Source organism: Lycium ferocissimum, chromosome 1 (genome assembly GCF_029784015.1).
Source record: "Lycium ferocissimum isolate CSIRO_LF1 chromosome 1, AGI_CSIRO_Lferr_CH_V1, whole genome shotgun sequence".
In the NCBI taxonomy this organism is placed as follows: domain Eukaryota; kingdom Viridiplantae; phylum Streptophyta; class Magnoliopsida; order Solanales; family Solanaceae; genus Lycium; species Lycium ferocissimum.
This window is the reverse complement of record NC_081342.1, coordinates 44467999-44490523: the sequence shown is the minus strand read 5'-3', so window position 1 is coordinate 44490523 and position 22525 is coordinate 44467999. Positions and strand designations below refer to the sequence as shown.

The following is a 22525-nucleotide window of genomic DNA, read 5'->3' as shown; positions in this document are numbered from 1 at the left end:
TCCCGAATTCATATTGAGAAGACTTTTAAGATGTCAAATTTGAGAGAAAATAGGTTACAGAACATGGGAAAGATGAGCTACATTTTAATGGAAGTTCACAAGGAGGCCATGCTTAAACTACTAATAGCAAAATCATTGGTTTCACATGAACTTTGGTAGGATGTCTGTAATCTATTCCAGTGATTTTGTTTAAAACTTGAGTAATGCTAGTAAGAAAGAACATGATTGCAAAATAGAAAGAAAGGGTGCCAAATACCAATAAGATGCAAATTCAATTTAAATAACTAAAGGAAAACATGTGCCTTACAGTGGAGTCAAGAAGCTCTTCATTTCTTGCATGCGCAGGCCCTTCTAAATGACCAGAATAAACTTCCGACTTCACCTGAAACATTGATATAACCACAAAATAAGCAGCCCCTTCCGACAAAAAGAAAGGGAAACCAGTTTTCAAATGGAAAGAGATCTGAAAGTTGTAAAAGGAAAAAAGAAATGTAAACGAGAGTAATGCATTTTGACAGTGTACATGGAAAACATGCTTTCAGTGTCAAGCAGCTTTTCTGCCTTACCTTTTCCACAAAGATTTGAACACTAATTACGCAGCTTTATTAACGCATTAGAAAGAAATAATTCAAATTTCAAACAGCTAAACGATTCAATCTTCCATTATAGTACTCCCTACAAGCCGACAACCCCCAGTGACCCACTCCAATTCCAACCCCACCACCAAAAAAACACAAGTGACCTAGTTTCTTATTAACTACCAATTATCAAATGAATGAAATAAAACCACACTCAATCTACTTCTGGTGATACGGATTCTCAATTTGTATGAAAATTTACTAAATATTTGACTGTGAACTCAATTATTATTGTAACTTGAGAGATCGCTTGATGAATCCACAAAATTTTAACTTGATAGGTTCCATTTTAACTTTTACTAGAGTTAATATATTTTTTAAATAATAAAATCAAAATATAATATTTGTTGATATATTATTATTTTTCGTATACATATTTATATTTTATCAACCTGTAAATAAACTCTAAAAGGAAAAGGGATGCTAGAATCAATACTCACTACAAAGATTAGAGGCTCATGAGTGCTAAAAACTAAAGAATAGTAAACATTCTTTCCATATTCCGAGTTCATAGTGAAAAGACTTCACATATGTAATTTGTGGAAAGATTACTGCTTGCAAAACTGGAAAAGATAAGCTACATTTTATGAAATTTCACAAACAAATACTACAACCAACAAGGCCTCGCGTAAAGTGCTAATAGCAACAACATTGGTTTCACATGAACATTGATAGGATGTTCGTAATCTATTCCAGTGTCTAATATAGTTAAAAAATTGAGTAGAAACAAATAACATGATTGCAAAATAGAAACATATGGCGTCAAATATCAGTAAGTTGCATAATTCCATTTAAATAACAAATCTTTTAAGTAATGTACTTGATGAGGACAAGAATATCAGCAAAACCAAAACACCTTTTCGCTGATAAATGTAGCTGAAGAAAATTATCAAAAATATCTTCCATGCACATAATGGTGAGGGGAAGCAAATTACGAGCAAAGACATCAAAATTATCAAAAGTAGTTTTAATGTGTTGTTATTCTTGAAGAACATAAATAATAGCTTGAGAACATTACGTTGTTACAATTAATGCACTTTAGATTAAACATAAGCAGGAGTGATAATTAGCACAAGTATCCTTGTGAAATAGACATTAAACGTGTGAATGACTTGTGAAATAGAAATTTATAAAGGTGTGAGTCGTGTGACTAATAGCATAACTGAACTGAACTGACCTTGTCCTTTTCGTTTTGTGTTTGGTCCTCACCCACTGGAAAGGAGCTGTTATTTTCAAAGGAGAGAAATGACTTAGAAGAGCTGACTGTACATTCTGGAGGTACTGAATCAAAAAGTGTGCGGTCCTCTTCCAACAGGCCATTCTCATCGCTGTCTATGAAGGTCGCTTGAGAATTGCTGACTACAGGATCTCCACACATAAAACGAAGATTAGTAATTAGTGCACTTGAGTTAAATGTCAAAGACGATGTGACAAAAAGAAGAGTTAAGTGATATGATATCAAGTGGCACAACTCAACAACGACCCTTCACTCGGAGCCAAGCTAAGGAACTCCAAGTATTGCAAGGCCTGTTCGTGAAAAGAGAAGCTTTGGAGACCCTTGAAGTGCAACAAGCCAAGATATACAACCTTTGGATGATTGCTTAGATGAGTGAAGAAGAAGGAAGGAACGGTACAGAAGTACAGCCTGTCAAACAGATTGACGGACTGTAAATCCTCTGACAGACCGTAAAAGATAGCCGTATTTCAAGCCGAGGAATTTCAGTTTCTGTTACCGATTTACAGAACATTATATGGACCGTAAAATATTTACGGGCCGTATATGTCACCGTAAAACTGCTATGGAAAATGACAGTTTTACGACAAGAAGTACGTGTATAATTATTTACGGTCCATAAAAAGGCATCACGGGGCAGATTTTTTCCATGAAGGCTATCTTTGCAAGATCACTTTTGGGCCTAGTTTGTAATAATTCCGCAACATTATATATAGTGTTTTGAGGGTTAGCATACCTAGTTTTTGATGAATTGAGAATTGACATTGTTCAATATAGTTTGTTTGGCTTACTAGCCCTAGATTGAGAGTAGATTGTAGAGTGTGATTCTAAAGTTGTTAATCAACATTGCCCTGAAGAGTTATTCACTTGTGGATTTTCAATTGAATTTCTCTTGCCTTGAATTTCAAATAGTTTAGGTTCAAATAAATAGAATATAGGTTAGGAGGATTTGGGACTTATTCCCAAGTTTGCCTAATAATTCTCTTCTAATTTGGGTCTAGCTTTATCTCTTTCCCCATCCTCAATTTTCCCCTATCTTAATTTCCTCATTGTTATCATTTGGTATCAGAGCCTAGGCTAAGGTTTGTTCTCACAATTCCTAATCCTAGGTTTCATCTTATTTGAAAAATCTGAAAATTTCAAAAATTCCAACCAAAAAAAAAAATTTGTGTGTTGTGTTTTGAGCAAATTGAGTGAAGATTTGAGTTCGGAAGCATCAAATTTATCTAGGTACAAAGTTTCAAGCAATTTGGTTGAGGTTGGGTTGAACCACCACTGAAGGATTTCAAGTTTTTGAAGAAAACCATTTGCGCTATTGAGAATTAGTGATTAGTTGGGTTCAATTTCTATTGGGGTTTGTTCTCCTAGAAAAGGGGAACCTAGATCTCAAATTTGTGGGAATTGGAGTTGGTTTGACCCTAGTTCTAAATTTGGGTGTTCATCAATTGTTGAACAATGTTCTTCATGGTTTGTTGAAGAAGAAAGCAAACAGAGAAGGTTTAATCCAAAATTTCAAGTGAAAAGTTGAGAATATGTGTTTTTGGGTCCAAAAGAAGCAAAAACTAGGTTTGAGTAGGTCCCCAGGTCAGATTTTGGAAACCCAAGTACCAAGGACGGATCCAAACACGAATTAAACGAAAGGGTTTTACGGCACAAAAGGACGGGCCGTAAATTGCCAGTGTAGATTGAAGCCAAAATTAAGAGACATTGTTCCGGATTTACGGTAACTTTCTACGGACCGTAAAATCTGGGCATCAAATCCATGGTTTGAATTTCGATTTCTTCTTTCTTGTACTTCAAGTCTTTGCTACTCCCAACTAATTAACAATGAGTAATCGATTTTGCTTATTTGTTGGCTAGTTCGTGAGTCCGATTTCCTTTCGTGCTAATTTCTTCAAGCTTTGTTTGCTTAATTTCGTTGAAAGTTCTTCGGCTCGTTCCGTTAGCTTTTGAGTCGTCCGTCTTTCATTTAACAAAGATAATATATTCCTCCACGAAGGCTTAATAACCTCTTGATTTGATTGGGCGAAGGTTTGTTAACAACTTTGGAAAGAACACTAGCGTGAGGTAAGGATTGAGCGTAAACACGAGTGACGAGAGGAACTTTGCTACTAACATTGTCTGTTGAGTTTTGCAGGTAAGATTTCTAATTCCGGCGAACAATTCCACGGAGGGGATGATCCAATGACCATGGTGAATTCCATGGCTCTAACAGGGCTGCAGGCGGAAGTAGGTAGAATGAGAGAGCAAGTGGGTAGTTTGAAGTCTAGAGTGGGGTAAGTTGAGCATGCTAGTAGAGTAGGCTCTCTCCCCAATCTAATGTTGGTAATGAAGCAGGTAAGAATGTGGAAACATCTCCTATCCTCACTCCGCGACATTTACGGGCCTATCTTCTAGCCCTCCTACCTTCACCTAACCAAAAGACACCGTCCCACCAACAACCCACTCCCCAAGATGCTAACACCCAAGCCTATGTGAGGCTAACCAATCCCCAAACACACCCCCAAATGTACCGCCAAACCCAAGAGGAGATAGCACCTCAAAAAACCCCACAAAACGTACCACATGTACCCCAATAACACCCACAAGACCCGTTACCAAAATCAATTCCAAAACCCCTTTTATAATGAAGAACAAGAGAGATGGTGAGACGAACCACGGCAAGAAGGGAGGCATGGCTTTAATGCTAATGGCTTTAAGAATGCCGGCAATGAGGCTATGGGAGAGCCCAAGGTTATGAAGAGGAGGGGTAGATGGCAACGTCGAGAAGATCGGGGTAGATGGCAAGCATATGAGGTCTGAGGTGACCATGAGAGGAATTTGAGTACCATCAAAGCGAGTCTTCCGACATTCAAAGGAAGTAATGGTCCGAAAGAGTTCCTTGAATGAAAGCTCCAAAGTGAGAATCTTTCTCACCAACAAGATTTCTGATGCTTTAAAGGCAAAGTATGCACTTACCCAATTTGAGGGGTACGCATCCACTTAGTGGGAGTCCAAGAAACGGGAAAGAGCTCAACAACATATCTATGATATTCCTACTTGGCAAGAGTTGCTTGAGCTCATGAAAGCAAGGTATGTGACATCCGACTACTACCAAGGAGTTCTAAAGAAGGTGTATATGCTAAGGCAAGGTAGTCAGAGCATAAAAGAGTACCTTGATGAGTTCGAAAATTTGAGGATGAAGTCCAAGATTCAAAAGCACTTGAACTACATCGTGATAAGATTTGTAGCCAACTTGAACCATGAAATCTCCAAGCCAATGAGGTGACAAACTTATAGAAGTCTAGACGAAGCTTTTCATGATGCTTCCAAGGTCGAAGCGGATTTGAAAGAAGACAAGTCGTACAATGGAAAGACTTCATTTTCTACATGGAGTAAAAGTAAGGACAAGTGGAAATCTTCATCTACATGGGAAAAGCCCAAGACCACAACTCAACCACCTCAACACAAAGTCGACTACAAGGCCAAGGTAGACGACAACGCAAAAGGAGGTAACATTACTAAAACTATTTTTCCTCGTCCTTCTACCATCCAATGCTTCAAATGCCAAGGTAGAGGACATATTGCAAGTGAGTGCCCCAATAGGAGATCAATTGTGGCTTTATATGATGGGTACCGTACCGATGAGGAAAAAGAGGGTAGAGTTGCTAGTGATGAAGAGGGAGAAAAGAGTGAGCATGAGGGAGATTCCGAGACAGATTCCGAGGGAGATAGATGAAAGCATAGACTTTGCTTGTGTAGTACAACTAGCCATGGGTGCAATTGTGAGGGAAGAGCTTTATAAAAAAGAGAATTTGTTTCATGGTAGGTGCAAAATAGGAGATAAGGTATGCTCCTTGATTATTAACGGTGGAAGTTGCACCAATGCGGTGAGTCGAACCTTGGTGGAACACATGAAGTTTCCTACAAAGAAATACCCTAGCCCTTACAAGCTCCAATGGTTTAATGAGTGTGGCAAAGTGAGGGTAACCAAGCAAAACCAATATTAAGTTTACCATTGGCAAATATAATGATGAATTAGTGTGTGACGTCGTGCCAATGAACGCTTGTCACCTGTTGCTTGGGATGTTAAACATAGTGGGAGGTCCAACAAATACTCATTTGTGTTGGAAGGTCGAAAATATATCATTGCTCCATTAACCCTCTACCAAGTTAGTGAGGACTATCGAATCATGAAGGAACTCTGCGAGAGAGTTCAAAGGGAGGAAACGGAGAGGCATGAAAAGGAGGCTTTGCTTGCCCAAGAAGAGAAGGTGTTGGCACTTGAGAAGTCCAAAATGTGCATAGTTGCCAAGCCAAGCAATTGTTTGAAAGGGGTTGATGAGAGGCACTTTGCCTAGTATCATGACTTCTCTTTTGCGTGAACTATTCCCGTAAGAAATGCCTAAAGGGTTACCTCCATTAAGGGGAATCGAGCACCAAATTGATTTTGTGCCCGGTTCTCGGAATTCCCGAACAAGCCGGCTATGGGGAGCAATCGCTACAGGAAACTAAAGAGTTGCAAAGGCAAGTTGAGAAGCTCCTTGAGAAGGGACTAGTCAAGGAGAGTCTTAATCCATGTGTCGTTCCGGTGATTCTCGTCCCAAAGAAAGATGGTACTTGGAGGATGTGCATTGATTGTAGAGCCGTCCACAAAATAACGGTAAAGTATCGACATTCCATTCCTAGACTTGATGACATGTTCGATGAGCTTTGTGGGCAAAGTGTGTTCTCTAAAGTTGACCTTAGGAGTGGTTATCACCAAATTCGAATGAATCCCAGTGATGAGTGGAAAACGGCTTTGAAGACCAAGTTTGGTCTATATGAGTGGTTTGTTATGCCCTTCGGTCTAACCAATGCACCTAGCACCTTCATGCGGTTGATGAACCATGTCTTAAAACCCTTTATCAATAAATTTGTGGTTGTCTACTTTGATGACATTCTTATATGTAGCAAATCTATTGAGGAACATATGGGCCACTTGAGGCAAGTATTTGATGTCTTGTTGCGTGAGCGGCTGTTTGTTAATCTTAAGAAATGTTCCTTTTGCGTTGATAAGGTGGAATTTTTAGGTTTCGTCGTGAGTGTGCATGGTGTGGAGGTTGATGAAGAAAAGGTGGATTCGATTAGAATTTGGCCTACCCCAAAAAATGCAACCGATGTGAGGAGTTTCCATGGGTTGGCAAGTTTCTACCGGCAATTTGTGAAAGGTTTTAGCACCATTGCGTCCCCCTTAACCAAGCTAATTAAAAAGGATGTTCCTTTTGTTTAGGGTGATGCACAAGAGAAAGCGTTTCAAGAGTTAAAATCTATATTGAGTTATTCTCCTTTGCTACAGTTGCCTAACTTTGAGAAGACCTTTGAAATTGAATGTGACGCTTCGGGAGTTGGTCTAAGGTGGAGTATTGATGCAAGAGGGTAAACCATTGGCGTCCTTTAGTGAAAAGCTAAAAGGGGCATCGTTGAACTATAGAGACCTACGACAAGGAGTTGTATGCACTTGTGAGAGTATTGGCAACACTACCTATGGCACAAAGAGTTCGTGATTAGATCGGATCATGAATCCTTGAAGCACTTGAAACGTCAATCAAAACTAAACAAGAGGCATGCAAAGTGGGTGGAGTTCATAAAAACATTCCCTTATGTGATCAATTACAAGCAAGGTCCGAGAATGTGGTCGCGGATGCTCTTTCTAGGAGGTTTGTTTTGCTCAACTCCATCACCTCTAGGATGATGGGATTTGAGAGTCTCAAAGGGTTTTATGCTCAAGATCCCGATTTCAAAGACATTTGTGAGGAGTTGACTCAAGGGAAGCGGGTAGGTTGACCTGTTCCAATTAGTTGATGGGTTCTTGTTCAAGGATGGTCGAGCATGTGTTCCTATAAGCTCATGGAGGGAGCTATTTGTCAAAGAAGCTCATAGCGGTGGAATGATGGGACACTTTGGTGAATCCAAGACGCTTGCCATTCTCATGAAGCAATTCTATTGGCCCAAGATAAAACATGATGTGGAGAAGCTTTGCGGACAATGCTTGGAATGCAAGCAATCAAAATCGAAGACTCGTCCTCAAGGTTTGTACACACCCCTTGCCACCCCTAATGGTCCTTGGATAGACATTTCTATGGACTTTGTTTTGGGTCTTCCAAGAACCAAAAGAAGGCACGATAGCATTTTTGTTGTGGTAGATCGACTTTCAAAAATGTCTCATTTTATACCATGCCATAAATGTGATGATGCGTCGTATGTAGCTTCGTTGTTTGTCATGCATGTGCTTAAATTGCATGGAGTACCTCGCACTATTGTTAGTGATAGGGACTCCAAATTTCTTAGTCATTTTTGGAAGAGTCTATGGGGTACACTTGGTACCAAGCTTTTATTCTCTACTTCTTGTCACCCTCAAACGAATGGGCAAACCGAGGTAGTGAATAGGAAGGACTCTTGGGAGCATGCTTCGATGTGTGATTAGAGGAAGGCCTACTTCTTGGGAGGACCATTTACTCTTGATTGAATTTGCTTATAATCGGTCTCTCCATTCCTCTATTGGCATGACCCCATTTGAAGTTTGTTATGGTTTTAACCTCTTGGTTCCCTTAACCTTAACCCCCTTGTCTAGTGATGTTGTTGTTAGCCTAGATGGAAAGTAAAAGGCGGCCGAGATGATGAAGATTCATGCTAAGGTGAAGGAAAACTTGGAGAAATCAACACCGAGGTGGCTAAAAGACAAAACCATGGGAGGAGGAAAGTGAATTTTCCAACCCGATGATTGGGTGTGCGTCCACTTCCGAAAGGAAAGATTTCCTCAAATGAGAAAAGGGAAGTGTGTCCAAGAAGAGATGGACCCTTCAAAGTCCTTGAGAAAATGAACGACAATGCCTACAAGATCGACTTACCGAGTGAGTATAATGTTCACAATGTTTTCAATGTAAGTGACCTATCTTCTTGTGTTGTAGCCTTGTAGGTAATTCTTTAGATTCGAGGATGAATCTTTTCCAAGAAGGCCAGGACGATATGATATCAAGTGGCACAACACAACAACGACCCTTTACTCCGAGCCAAGCTAAGGAACTCCAAGTATTGCAAGGCCTGTTTGTGAAAAGAGAAGCTTTGGAGACCCTTGAAGTGCAACAAGCCAAGATATACAACCTTTGTGTTAGAATAGAAATAGGAATAGGTATAGGATTTGTATATAGTATCCTACATGGAAAAGGATTATCTATAAATAGGGCTCAATGTAATAATGTAGATACACAATTGAATAATATAATTTTTCTCCCATAATTTCTCACATGGTATCAAAGCATTGGTTAGAAACATTCGGAGAAAAAAAATACCATCACAATGCCGTGCCTCAATTCTGGCGATAATTTTGCATCACTTTCTCTCCAGTGGGTTTTGTGCAAAATCCAGAAGCACCACAAGTAGAGAACACCGACAACCAAACCCCTAAAACTTCCGACCGCCGGAACCCTAATCCGGCTTTGTCAGTTTTTTTCTTTTCGGCAGATATGCATTTTCCGGCCACATAATCTTCGTCGATATGTTATGTTTGCCGATGTCACATTTTTTGAGTCTCAACCTTACTTTAGGTCTCCTTCTACATCTTGATATCTCTGAGGTCTTACCTCTACCTCAGGTTTTACCTACACTGACCTTTGAGGAATCTACAGTTACTTCTACATCTCCAGACATAGTGCCACTTTTTTGACTTATCATCGTCGACCACGTCCAGCGTCAGACCCAACATTAGGTCCAGATGATTCATGTCATGCGCCGGACCCTGCACCTACTACGGACTTGCCTCCTCCTGATCAGCCGATTGCACTTCGTAAAGCTATCCACTCGTAATACTAACCCACATGATACCCTTTTAAGTTATCATCGCCTATCATCATCCCATTATGCCTTTGTCTCATCATTGTCCTCTATCCCCATTCCTAAGTCTACAGGTAAAGCCCTTTCTCATCCCGGATGGCGACAGGCTATGATTGACGAGATGTCTGCTTTACACACGGGTGGTATCTGGGAGCTTGTTCCTCTTCCTTCAGGTAAATCTACTGTTGGTTGTCGTTGGGTTTATGTAGTCAAAGTTGGTCCGGACGGCCAAGTTGATCGGCTTAAGGCTCGCCTTGATGCGAAGGGGTATACACAGATATTTCTCCCCCGTGGCTAAAATAGCATTTGTCCGTCTTTTTCTATCAATGGTTGTTGTCCGCCATTGGCCTCTTTATCAGTTGGACATTAAGAATGCTTTTCTCCATGGTGATCTTGAGGAGGAAGTTTACATGGAGCAACACCTAGTTTTGTTGCTCAGAGGGAGTCTAATCTGGTGTGTCAATTGCGTCTGGTCACTTTATGGTTTGAAACAGTCTCCTCAAGCCTGGTTTGGTAAATTCAGAACAATAATTCAGGAGTTTGGCATGACTCGCAGTGAATCAGATCATTATATGTTTTATCGACATTCTGCTCCAGATTTGAGTATTTATTTGGTGGTTTATGTTGACGATATCATTATAACTGGCAATGATCAAGATGGTATCCCTAATTTAAAGCAACATCTCTTTCAGCATTTCCAGACTAAAGATCTTGGCAGACTGAAGTATTTTCTTGATATTGAGGCTGCCCAATCCATGTCAGGTATTGTTATTTCGCAATGCAAGTATGCCTTAGACATTCTTGAAGAAACAGGAATGATGGGTGCAGACGCATTGACACTCCTATAGATCCGAATGTTAAACTCGGGGAGCCACTCAGTGATCCTGGCAAATATAGGCGGCTGGTTGGTAAGTTGAATAATCTCTCAGTGACTAGACCGAGATTTCGTTTTCTATGAGCGTTGTAAGTCGATTTATGGATTCTCCGTGATAGTCATTGGGATGCGGTTGTCCGCATTCTCGCGATATATTAAGTCGGCCTATAATTAAAGGAGCTTTTCGAAGATCGAGGCCATGAGCAGATCGTTGGATATACGGATGCGATTATGCAGGATCACCTTCGATAGACGTTCTACATCCGGATATGTGTGTTAATAGTGAGGTAATTTGGTGTCTGGAAGAGTAAGAAACGAGTGTCGTTGCTTGATCTAGTGTTGAATCATAATATCGAGCAATGGCTGTAGCAACTTGTGAGCTAGTTTGGATTAAGCAGCTGCTCAGAGAACTAAAATTTGGAGAAATCAATTAAATGGAACTAGTGTGAGATAACAAAGCGGCCCTTCATATCGCATCAAATCCGGTATTTCATGAGAGGACTAAGCACATTGAGATTGATTGTCACTTTGTCAGGGAAAAGATACTCTCCGGAGATATTGTTACTAAATTTGTGAAGTCGAGTGATCGACACATGCGGATATTTTCACTAAGTCACTCGGTCGTCATCGTATTAGATACATCGCAATGTGACTCGGTATATATGATATGTATCTTTGCATGACTTGAAAGGGAGTGTTAGAATAGGAATAGGAATAGGAATAGGATTTGTATATAGTATCCTACATGAAAAAGGATTAGGATGTAGTATCTATAAATAGGGCTCAATGTAATAATGTAGATACACAATTCAATAATATAATTGTTCCCCCATAATTTCTCACACTTTGGATGATTGCTTTGGATGAGTGAAGAAGAAGGAAGTAAGGAACAGTACAGAAGTACGGCCTTTCAAACAGAATGATGGACTATAAATCCTCTGACGGACCGTCAAAGATGGCTGTATTTCAAGCCGAGGAATTTCAGTTTCGATTTACCGATTTACGGAACATTATACGAACCGTAAAATATTTACGGGCCGTAAATGTCACTGTAAAATTGCTACGGAAATTGACAGTTTTACGACAAAAAGTACGGACCATATAATTATTTATAGTCCGTAAAGGGGGCATCAAGGGGCAGATTTCTTCCATGAAGGCTATCTTTGCAAGATCACTTTTGGTCCTAGTTTCGAATAATTCCCCAACACTATATATAGTGTTTTGAGGGTTAGCATGCCTAGTTTATGATGAATTGAGAATTGACATTGTTCAATATAGTTTGTTTGGCTTACTAGCCCTAGATTGAGAGTAGATTGTAGAGTGTGATTCTAAAGTTGTTAATCAACATTGCCCTGAAGAGTTATTCACTTGTGGATTTTCAATTGAATTTCTCTTGCCTTGATTTCAAATAGTTTAGGTTCAAATAGATAGAATAGGTTAGGAGGATTTGGGACTTACTCCCAAGTTTGCCTAATAATTCTCTTCTAATTTGGGTCTAGCTTTATCTCATTCCCCATCCTCAATTTTCCCCTATCTTAATTTCCGCATTGTTATCTTTTGATTGTGAATTCTTAGAGTTTCCAATCTAGGTTGTTATCTCCATACCAAGAAAGCAAATCACAATGGATCGAAGCCCTCCTTTTCCTTCCAATTAGTTAAGAGATATGGTACAGATCATAGGGAGGAGAAGTAGCATCAGAAAGATTTTTACAACTTCTACTGAATATGAATAAGAGATTCAGAATTTTACTATTACCAGAACTTTCCTCTTTTCGCCCATACTCCTGATCAGTGAAAGAGCATAACCCACTTAATACAGCAGTTTCTTTGCCATTCCAATGTGTACTCTCTGCTTTCATTTGATTTGTATTCTTCAGATCTTCAAGACTAGTAGCATCTCCAATAGAACTTTCGTGCTGTTGAGGGTCTATAACAAATTATACTCAAATAAAACATGTAAAGAATGTCATTCCGGAGTTTAAATACCCAGAAGGACAGCCCAATGCACAAAGCATCCCGCATTAGCAAGGTCCGAGGAAAAGCCGCACACCAAGGAATGTGAGGTAGACAGCCAAACCTAATGCAAGCATTAGTGGCTACTTCCATGGCTCGAACCTGTGACCTACACGGAGACAACTTTGCCATTGCTCCAAGGCTCCCATTCAGGTTTTAAACACCCAGAATTTTCATTAATCACCCGGTGGAAATGTTTTTAGAAGTTTTCAACTTCATTCCATGAATGGCAACAAATAACCTAATTATTTAGTGGAACAAAAATCTCTTGGCAGTCAAAAGTGTTCACAAAAGGGAAAGACCAGAAGAAAGGAAAACATAAGCCTTACAGTGGAGTCAAGCTGCTCCTCATTTCTTGTATGCACATACCCTTCCAAGTGACACGAATAAACTTCCGACTTGACCTGAAACGTTATTATAACCACAAAATAAGCAGCCTCCTTCCGACAAAAAGAAAGAGAATTTTTTTTGATAAGGTAAATAATTTTATTAACAACGGGAGAAACTCCATATACAAGCCATATACCAAAAGAAGAGAACCTACATCAAAATATGGTTCTCAACAAAAAAAAGAAGAAAATACCAGTTTTCAAGTGGAAAGAGATCTGAAAGTTGTAAAAGGAAAAAATTTATTTATATATAAAAGAGAGTGACGCATTTTGACAGTATATGGGAAACATGCTTTCAGTGTCAGGTAGCTTTTCGACCTTACCTTTTCCACAAAAATTTGAAGACTAATTATGCAACTTTATTAGCGCAGTAGAAAGAAGTAATTCAAATGGCAAACAACCCAAAAGAAGTAATTCAAATGGCAAACAACTCAATCTTCCATACTAGTACCCCCCGCCCCACCCAACCCCCCCCAAAAAAAAAAGGCAAGCCACCTAGTTTCTAATTTAATTATCACATAGATGAAAGAAAACGGATTTCAACTGACTACAAGTGACAGGACCCTAAAGGTATTTGTAATTGCCAACAAGTAAATGAATTGTAAGTGGAAAAAGGACGCTAGAACCAATAATGACTTCAAAGATTAGAGGCTCATGAGAGTTCTAACAACTAAAGAATAGTAAACTTTCTTTCCATATTTCGAGTTCATAGTGAAAAGACTTTTAAAATTTCAAACTGAGGAAAGAAAACTTCACCATCAGGCAAAATTAGGCCATGAAAATATGACCCGACCAACCCATTCAAGTTTGGGAGGATCAATACTTGAGCCGCCCATTTATTAGCTCAGCGTATTTTGACCCGCCAATTCAACCCATTTAAAATCTAGGCTGATATGTAGCCTATGTTGATCGGACTCTTCAAAAATGTTGCCGCACCCACGTGAGATCCTCCATAAATACACTAATGTTGGAGGATCCGATTTGCACCCCATTACGTTTTTGAAGAGTCCAAGCAACTTAATATGTATCCCAAATTGACTCATGAGAATGTATCCCAAATTGACTCATGAGAAACCATGTCAAAATATTTCAAAAAGAAGACTTCTGTTTTGTTTGATATGTTATATATAGCCATAATAAAGAAAAAAGTTTTATTAGGTACTTAAATTATAAAAGTGTCAAAAAAAAAAAAAAATTGAAACTCAGTAAGAAATAGGCGGTTTAATATATGACCCGTTTCATAGGCCATTTCAGTCCAACCCATTTCAATCCAAGCAACTTTTGGGCGGGTCACATTTATTAACATAGCCCATTTTAACCCACCCAAATTTAGCCCAACCCGCCCATTTGACACCTATTATCCTGATGAATATTGCAACCAACAGGTACATGCTTAGGCTATGGTTATAAAAAAGGACATTTTTTATAAGGAAAAAAAAAAGGTGAAGCAAATTAGTCGCTGTTACACAGTAAAGAAATTAAACCAAGAGCATTACTTTTGAAGTACTGTTACTTGAAAAGCATAAAAATATCTTGAGAATTGCACTGTTAGAATTAATGCATTTTAGATTAAATAAGCAGGAGTGATAATTAGCATAAAGGATACAATATGTGAATTACTTGTGGAGAAAAAATTTAGGATAAAATGTGACTAATAATATAACTGAACTGACCTTGTCCTCTTTGTTTTGTGTTTGGTCCTCCCCCACTGGAAAAGAGCTGTTATTTTCGAAAATGAGAGATGACCCAGATGAGCTGACTGTACATTCTGGAAGTACTGCATCAAAACGTGTGTGCTCCTCTTCCAACAGGTCGTTATCGTCTCTGTTTATGAAAGTCGCTTTGGAAATGCTGAATACAAAATCTCCAAACATAAAAAGGAGTTTGGAAATTAGTGCACGTGAGTCAAACATCAAAGAGGACGTGACAAACAGAAGACTGTTAAGACTTAAAAGACTTTTTAAAAGTACTATTGAAGATGCCCAGGATTAAGAATTTTACTATTACCAGAACTTTCCTCTTCTCGCTCGTAGTCCTGATCAGTGCAAGAGCCTGACCCACTTAGTACAGCAGTTGCTTTATCATTCGAATGTGTACTCTCTGCTTTCATTTCATTTGTATTCTTCAGATCTTCAGCATCAGTAGAATCTTCAATAGAGCTTTTGAGCTTCTGAGCAGTCTATAACAGATTATCCTCGAAGTTAACAACATGTAAAGAATATCATTCCAGGTTTACATACCCAGAATTTTCATTAAACACCCGATCGAAATATTTCTTGAAGTTTTCAATTTCATTCCAGAATAACAATTAATTAACCAATTGTTTAGAAGAACAAAAATCTTTAGGCAGTCAAAAGTGTTCTCAGAAGGAAAAGACCATGATTGTGCAGAAGAAGAAATCATGGTCTAGAAAGAAGTTTCCAAATTTCAAACAGCTAACGGATCCCATCTTCAACTGCAGTACTTACCTACAAGATGACAACCACCATTGCATCCTCCACAACCCCCCACCCCCCACCCAAAAAAAAAAGGGGACAATGGATGAAAGAAGACCATTCTCAATCTACTTTTTTTCTTCTTTTTTTTTTGGATGACATGGGAACCTGCAGCGGCTACCCTTCGTGTGCGCATAGGGTAAACTCAGCTCCTGTGCAATAGCTCGCAAACCACACAGGAGAGATAACCCGCACTAGGCAAGCCCGGTGCGACGAGCTCGACCCAGAAGGCCATTCTCAATCTACCTTTAATCTCATCATGAGATGGAAGAGAAGAACCAGGACTAGATGTATGGTGGAAAACAAGAAAGATAAATATTAAAGAATCCAAAACTTATTCTCCAAGATGAATTTTACTTATTTACCTCATTGCAATCAGTGGATTGATGATCCTCGAAATCTACAGAACTTTTTCTTCTGAAATCATCCACTTCTCTGGAGGAAACCTCAGTTGAAATCCCTTTCCTACAGCAGCAGTTACTTTGCCAATCCATCTGTTCATTCTCTATTTCAGAGCATCTTGTTTTCTCGTTGGTTATGCAATCTCTACGAGTGCAAGTTTCATTTTCAGCAACCTGTTACGTGAAAATTACTATAGTTAGGTAAAGTGCAAGAATGAACACATAAAGATATTAGGTAGAAAATCGTTGAACAAAGAGTATATAGTTAAGAAAACACTCCCTATCTACTTCAAAATATCATCTCATCATGAAATGGAAGAGAAGAACCAAACTAAAAGATATATGGTGGACAAGAAAAAGGAAAGTATTAGACAAATATGAAAAAATGATTCTTATGCATGTACCTCATTGCAATCAGTGGACTGATGCTCCTCACAATCTAACGAACCTTTTCCTCTGAATTCATCCACTTCTATGGAGACATCACTTGAAATTCCTTTCCTACAGCAGCAGTTACTTTGCCAATCCCTCAGTTGATTCTCTAGTTCAGCAGATCTAGTTTCCTCACTAGTTAAGCAATCTCTGAGGGTGCAAACTTCATTTTCCGCCACCTGTTATATGAACACAACTACTCAGTATAACTATAACCAAACATAGTTCCTAATTGGTAAAGCACAATAATGGAACCTTAAGTATATTAAAATCCAACAGTAGCAAGTTATACAAAGAGTACATTGTCAGCACACTATACCTCAAGTTTTCTCTTGTATTCTTTCAAGACTTTCCACAAAGCTTTACCAAAATTTTGCAGAATCTGATTATTTCTCTCTTTCCTTTCCAATTCAACGTGATCAATTCTGAGATTTTTCTTCTCATTTGCTTCTCTAGTGATGATCTCCTCAGATTGAACACGAACATCTGTCAAGCTGACATCCTTCATTCTTTCCGCAGCAGCTTCTATCCACCAGAAGCAATCAATTTTAAACACAATCCTTTGCTGGAGATATTTTCCGGTCCATTCTACCAAAAAAAAAATGGAAGAAGAAAGAAAGAGACGGAAGAATAGAACTTTTGAAACCTTCATTCAGAAGTTGAGGACATTCACCACTTCCTTGATTGATCTGCATGAAAATAACAGTTGACATCAATAAATAATAGCTATGAATCTTTTTAAGGCCAAAGTTATTGGGACAGGAAAACCTACACCTACAATGAGCAGAAGAGTTAGTTACCCCAAAGCAGTAGCTTGAATTGTTATGAACAGTTCATGATATTTTTTGGAACATCTTCTGTAGGATTCCCAACTATAATTACTAAGGATACAGAACACAAACATAGCCCAATACATCATAAATTGATATATAAAACTTTATTTGAGTCACCGTGTAGTTGATGATGTGGACAAGTTTGTCTTCTTCTATAAAGATAATATCTTATTTATTTTTGTTTCCTAGTCTGTAATTAAGTAATTAACATTTAACAATATTGATTTTGTCTCCTCATTTTAGTTGGCAGTATCCATGTAGATACAAAATATTTATTTTCTTTTCTCATTTGTACAACAAGATCAATATGATTTACAGATCTCCATGTAATTTTAGTCTTCTGTTAAAATTCTTCAGTTTTCAGCACATTCATAGATAATATTGATTTTTAGTTCACTACACCTCCCATGTTGTGATTGCATTTTTTCTAGTTTTAAAAACATTTTCTGTTTAACTATAATAGGTGAATGAACAAATAAATAGACAAAAGTTTTAAAGAGCATTGACGAAGGAAACATATGCACGTCATCCTAATGAAAGAGCGCTCGAACAAAATATTGTTTCTTTTTTTTAGAACCAAGAAATACTGGAGGCCAGTAGCACAAAGTTCAAAACTCGGTGTATAATAGACCAATCCAACTAACCCTTCTCCACTTAAGTACTGGACTTTTGTCTCTAGAAGGGTTCGAACCTGCGACGGCCTAACCTACACATCAAATGTTGCACCCCTCCCACTAGACCAAAACTGTGGAGGCAATGGCATACGCAGAATCCTCTGTAAGCGGTGTCGATATTTAAAGAAGTAATTACCAGATCATTATAACAAGCAGCGGATGTAGCCTTAGTACTACGGGCTCAACCGAACCTGGTATTTTTGACACTAAACATAGATATGTATATATATAAAAAATAACAAAATTTCAATAAATATTAGATTTTGAACGCACTAAACTCATCAAGTTAATAGCGAGCAACACCAGCAAGAAAGAGGAGTAATTTTCCTTTTTTGTGAAAAAAGAGTAACGTTTTCCAAATTCTCTATAAGTTATTTATGTTAGCATTGACCAGCACAAAATAGCTATTGCTGTACTGGTTTAACCTTTTTAAGGTCCAAAGGAGAACCAAGATCAATTTTTACAGGCTACAGACCATGTCCTTTTTACAAAAGCTTAAAGGGTACAGCCCGGGTCCTTTTTACAAAACTTAAAACAATTGTGCAAAAGGCGAATACAGGTAGAATCAAACCGGAAGGTCACACTCGCAGAAGGCGCTCCGGACCAACAGACAGCACAACGAGTTCTGTCAAGTGGTGTCATTTGATGTTATACATCTGTCTATACAATATTTTACATATATATTTATTAAAAAAAAAATCGACGAAGCGGTGTCGGGTGACACCACTTCGATGCACGTGCATCCCCCCCTGCCTGGAGGTAGAGTAAGGTATTATTTCTCAACCAGTATGAATGTTTTGTTAGCTTGGTTATTTAAAGTTGAGACCCAATACATTGTCAAAAGATGTCGTCTTACAAGAGTCACTGTAAAGCACAAAAAGACCAGAATGGTAAATCTTACTGCGTTGGAAGTAATAATCTTAAGAGACTAACTAAAACTGGTAATTCAGTAAGAAACAGGGAACTATCCATATGGAGGATCAGATGCTATTATATTGTAAATGTAGACACTACGTTTCTTGATGTCAAATAGGGAAAAGGATATAATTTCATTTAACAGGATGAGATGCATCTGCATGACAAAACTCTATCTGTTAAAACATAAAAGTTTGTTGCGGAGGAACCACATTTTATTGTAAATATAGGCACTACGTTTCTTCATATCAAAAAAGGAAAGGATATAACTTCATTTAACAGAATGAGATGCATCTGCATGACAAAGCTAAGACTATCAAACATGCAAGTTTTGTTGCGGAGGAGCCAACAAGCTTTCACCACCAACTTAAATGGAGAAAATATTGGATTACAATCACCTCAAGCAAAACCTCTGGTGAAACATGTACTAAATCATAACGCCTGAGGTGCAGGATGTAAATAGAAAAATGGGACAAATAAGACATACCTCACAAACTTCAGTTCGACTCAACTTCATTCTTTTAAGCTGCACTAAGCTAGGTATTCTTTGCACAGGCCTCTTATTGTGGTTTAAAATTCCATGTTCTTCAATGATGTCAAACCTGCATCAACAAGTTCCTTGTTCAAGAATTACTTCTAAATAACAGAAAAGGTCAATGCTAAAACACTTTTTACAACGGCCGTCATACCTGATTTTCGTATATGGTGAAGCCTGCCTTAGCAGAAAAGATGTATCGAGGTAGTCTTCTTCCCCAGGTCTTACAGTTAGAAGCTGCAGCATGGACATAGAAAGCCACAAAGGTTACAATGTTAAGAAACATACAATTTTTGTGGAGCAGAAAAAAATGATGGACTTCCAATATTTTAAGCAGTTCGTGACTGTTTCAAAACATATAAACTGATTTCAGCAAAAGTAAATGCATACCAATGCCATCCGCTTCTTGCCTTCCAAATAATCTCGTAAGTATCTGGTCAACTATGCAAAAGAAGAACCCATAAAATTACTAAGGAAAGTCAGATGAAGGATATTCTATCTGAGAGAAAAATAGCTATCCAGAGCTGCGTATCAATATCACCTTACAACGAACAAAACCATTTTATAAACAGCCTTAACATTGACTTGTGCCAGACCCCACATGTGGGATTATACTAATATGTTGTTGCCTCAGCATTGACTTGGGAGTTGGGGCTCAAAGACTTGAAGGAAGAAACAAAACCAGTACAGAACATATCTACCTGGAATATTAATCTCTAATTAACTGTGCAGTGATCTCGACAACCAAATCTACGAGTACAATCACATTTTTGTTCAAGCAGTTTAATGACATAAATTTGTCTGAACATGACTTATTACTCTAATAGCTCGACTGTGTGAAACATTTATTACACCTTCATCTGCGTTTCATTAGGAACTCTATTAGATAACATTTGATAGAAGGATCACGCATATCTACTTGGAATATTAATCTCTAATTAACTGTACAGTGATCTCAATAACTAAAACTAGCAGCACAATCACATTTTTTGTTCAAGCTATTTATTCATATAAAAATTTGTCTGAACATGACTTAGACACAAGATATTACTCTAATAGCTCGACTGTGCGAAATATTTATTACACCTTCATCTGAGTTTTATTAGGAACTCTGTTAGATAACATTGGATAGAAGCAAAATGATTAATTTCGAGCAAATATAAAAGTAACACGCAGAGACTATAGACCAACAAAATTTCCTGGAAAGTGACAGAGAAGGATAAGAAACAGAAAGTAAGTCATTACCAAAGAGTTCTGAAAGTGCTTCTGCATAGGTTTCCTGGGGTTCTTCTGATGCTCCAGTAATGACTGCACGGAACTATCAGTAGATGAGGAATAAAAAGAAGAGTTCCATGCATCGATATTCATGAAAGGGAAGTCATAAAACCCGATTGATGCTACATACCCTTAAGCACAGGCCAAACACCATTGATGTGTTGTTGATAAAATTACTTTCAAGCAGTCTAATCCCCTACACATGAGTAATATTATCAGTGAGATGTTGCAAGCCAGAGATATACATTAACTACTAAACTTGCAACATAACATATAAGGTTTAAGAAAGATTGAAGAGTCACAATCTTCTTCCAGTGGTCTGAAGATCGAGGTCTAACCTAGACAGTCTTGACAGTAAAATCAAAGATACTAATGGAAATGGATCTTTGAAATTCCATAAAATCCCTGTTAGGTAATGATATGATTCCAGTGGCCAAAGATAATCTGTTACCTGATTTCCAGTCTTTTTTTCCCTCTCCGCTCCAGCAAGGTCAACTATAGTCAGGACAGCACTGTTTGAGTTATCACCAACTTTTCCATCTACCTTCTTATAATCACCGCGGATGTTTATGATGCACTGTGAACGACTGCAAGGATGTTCAAACTTTCATCATGATAAACACAATTGCAACATGACTATGTAAACCTAACCTATCCTTTATGTCCGTAAACTAGAGAATGATTCAAAACAAGAGTTCAGTGATTCCGTCTTCTATTAATTCTTAATTCAAATTCAATTCCAACTAATAAAATAGAAAATTCTTGAGTAGTCTACTTCCCTTTGAATGATAAATCCCATAACTAGGGGTATCAAAAGAAAGGGAGTCTCACTAACTCTTTTGTTGTGGATATGAATATGTAATTCGCCTCCAAAGATTAGTGAAGAAAGGTTGGTCTGTTTATACGCAATAGAAAAAATCAATATCGTAATGGTTCCATCAATCATTTCAAGTTTGAGAAGTACAACAAACATTATTACAGTTTTGTATCAAAGAAAAGTCACTTAAGCAAGAAATCCAACCTTTGAAGAAAATAAAACAAATGTTTCTGGATATAATTTAGGGAGCAACACTAGCAATGGTTTCTCAAATATTGCAAACCAGAGCATAAAGCAAAAGAACAGGCACAAAGTATTTATATCCAACTCACCTAGATTGACTATTTGAATTTGTCATAGCTGTCGCGCGTTTCAAAAGTCCACATGCTATTAGGGATTCAGCTTGCTGAGGATCATAAAGTACGGCCTGTCCAGAAGCACCAGAGTGCACACTAATTAATTGATCTCTTTACACCGCAGGATTTATAGACTTAAGAAAAAACACAACAAAGAGAAACTATACAGCAATTCAAAGGACAACCTCTCGCATGGCTTTAATAGATGATTGTTGGATAGATAAATCAGTCCCCTCTTGAATCAAATCAAATATCTTTTCAGATTTTCCTTTCTCAGAACAGATCTCAAACATTGACAGATAAAATATCCTGCACGTGATAAATCATGGGGGAAAGAACAGTTATTGAATGCAAAACATCAGTTATTGGGGACATACATAGAATCGCAACTGTTTATTCCATAATTAAGAATGCAATGACAGTTAAGACAGTTTGAAATCTCACATGACTAGGAAACTGCTAAAACCAACAAATTGAACATAAAGAAACTAATCCTTGTAGATATGAAAACATGAGTCATATATATAGATTAGAAATGAAAGCACCTGTGTGAGTGGCCTTGTAAAATTGTGTGAAGAGCGAGAGGCACCATACCAGGGTCCCTTGGACAGCCAAAGATGGTATGAGTCTTGCCAGAACCACTTGGTCCCAATGCAGCCAACATTCCACTCTTACCCTTGAGAAAATCCTCAACTAAAGGATGAACCATTTTTTCGTACACTTGCCTCTGCAAACACAAATTTTTGCAATATCATCAATAGATAATCCTTCCTGGATCCATGTATATCAATTT

General features: G+C 38.1%; 1 protein-coding gene across 5 annotated transcripts in view; it reads right to left on the bottom strand.

The window, feature by feature from the left end:
- Positions 1-22525, bottom strand: part of LOC132054660 (kinesin-like protein KIN-6) — a 35051-nt gene that overhangs the window by 11035 nt on the left and 1491 nt on the right. Inside the window, exons 2-20 of one of the 5 annotated variants that reach the window (XM_059446637.1) lie at positions 22278-22459; positions 21918-22041; positions 21709-21803; positions 21011-21146; positions 20690-20755; positions 20530-20592; positions 19675-19725; positions 19439-19521; positions 19237-19351; positions 16974-17016; positions 16647-16852; positions 16300-16506; positions 15860-16069; positions 15007-15178; positions 14673-14863; positions 12940-13014; positions 12354-12513; positions 1816-2006; positions 308-382 (exon numbers count right to left, since the gene is read on the bottom strand). In XM_059446637.1, the coding sequence (XP_059302620.1) occupies positions 308-382; positions 1816-2006; positions 12354-12513; positions 12940-13014; positions 14673-14863; positions 15007-15178; positions 15860-16069; positions 16300-16506; positions 16647-16852; positions 16974-17016; positions 19237-19351; positions 19439-19521; positions 19675-19725; positions 20530-20592; positions 20690-20755; positions 21011-21146; positions 21709-21803; positions 21918-22041; positions 22278-22459 (2445 nt within the window). Of the gene's footprint in view, positions 1-307; positions 383-1815; positions 2007-12353; positions 12514-12939; positions 13015-14672; positions 14864-15006; positions 15179-15859; positions 16070-16299; positions 16507-16646; positions 16853-16973; positions 17017-19236; positions 19352-19438; positions 19522-19674; positions 19726-20529; positions 20593-20689; positions 20756-21010; positions 21147-21708; positions 21804-21917; positions 22042-22277; positions 22460-22525 lie in introns of those variants that run through there. The other 4 variants (XM_059446645.1, XM_059446661.1, XM_059446649.1 and 1 more) reach the window with 4 other exon arrangements.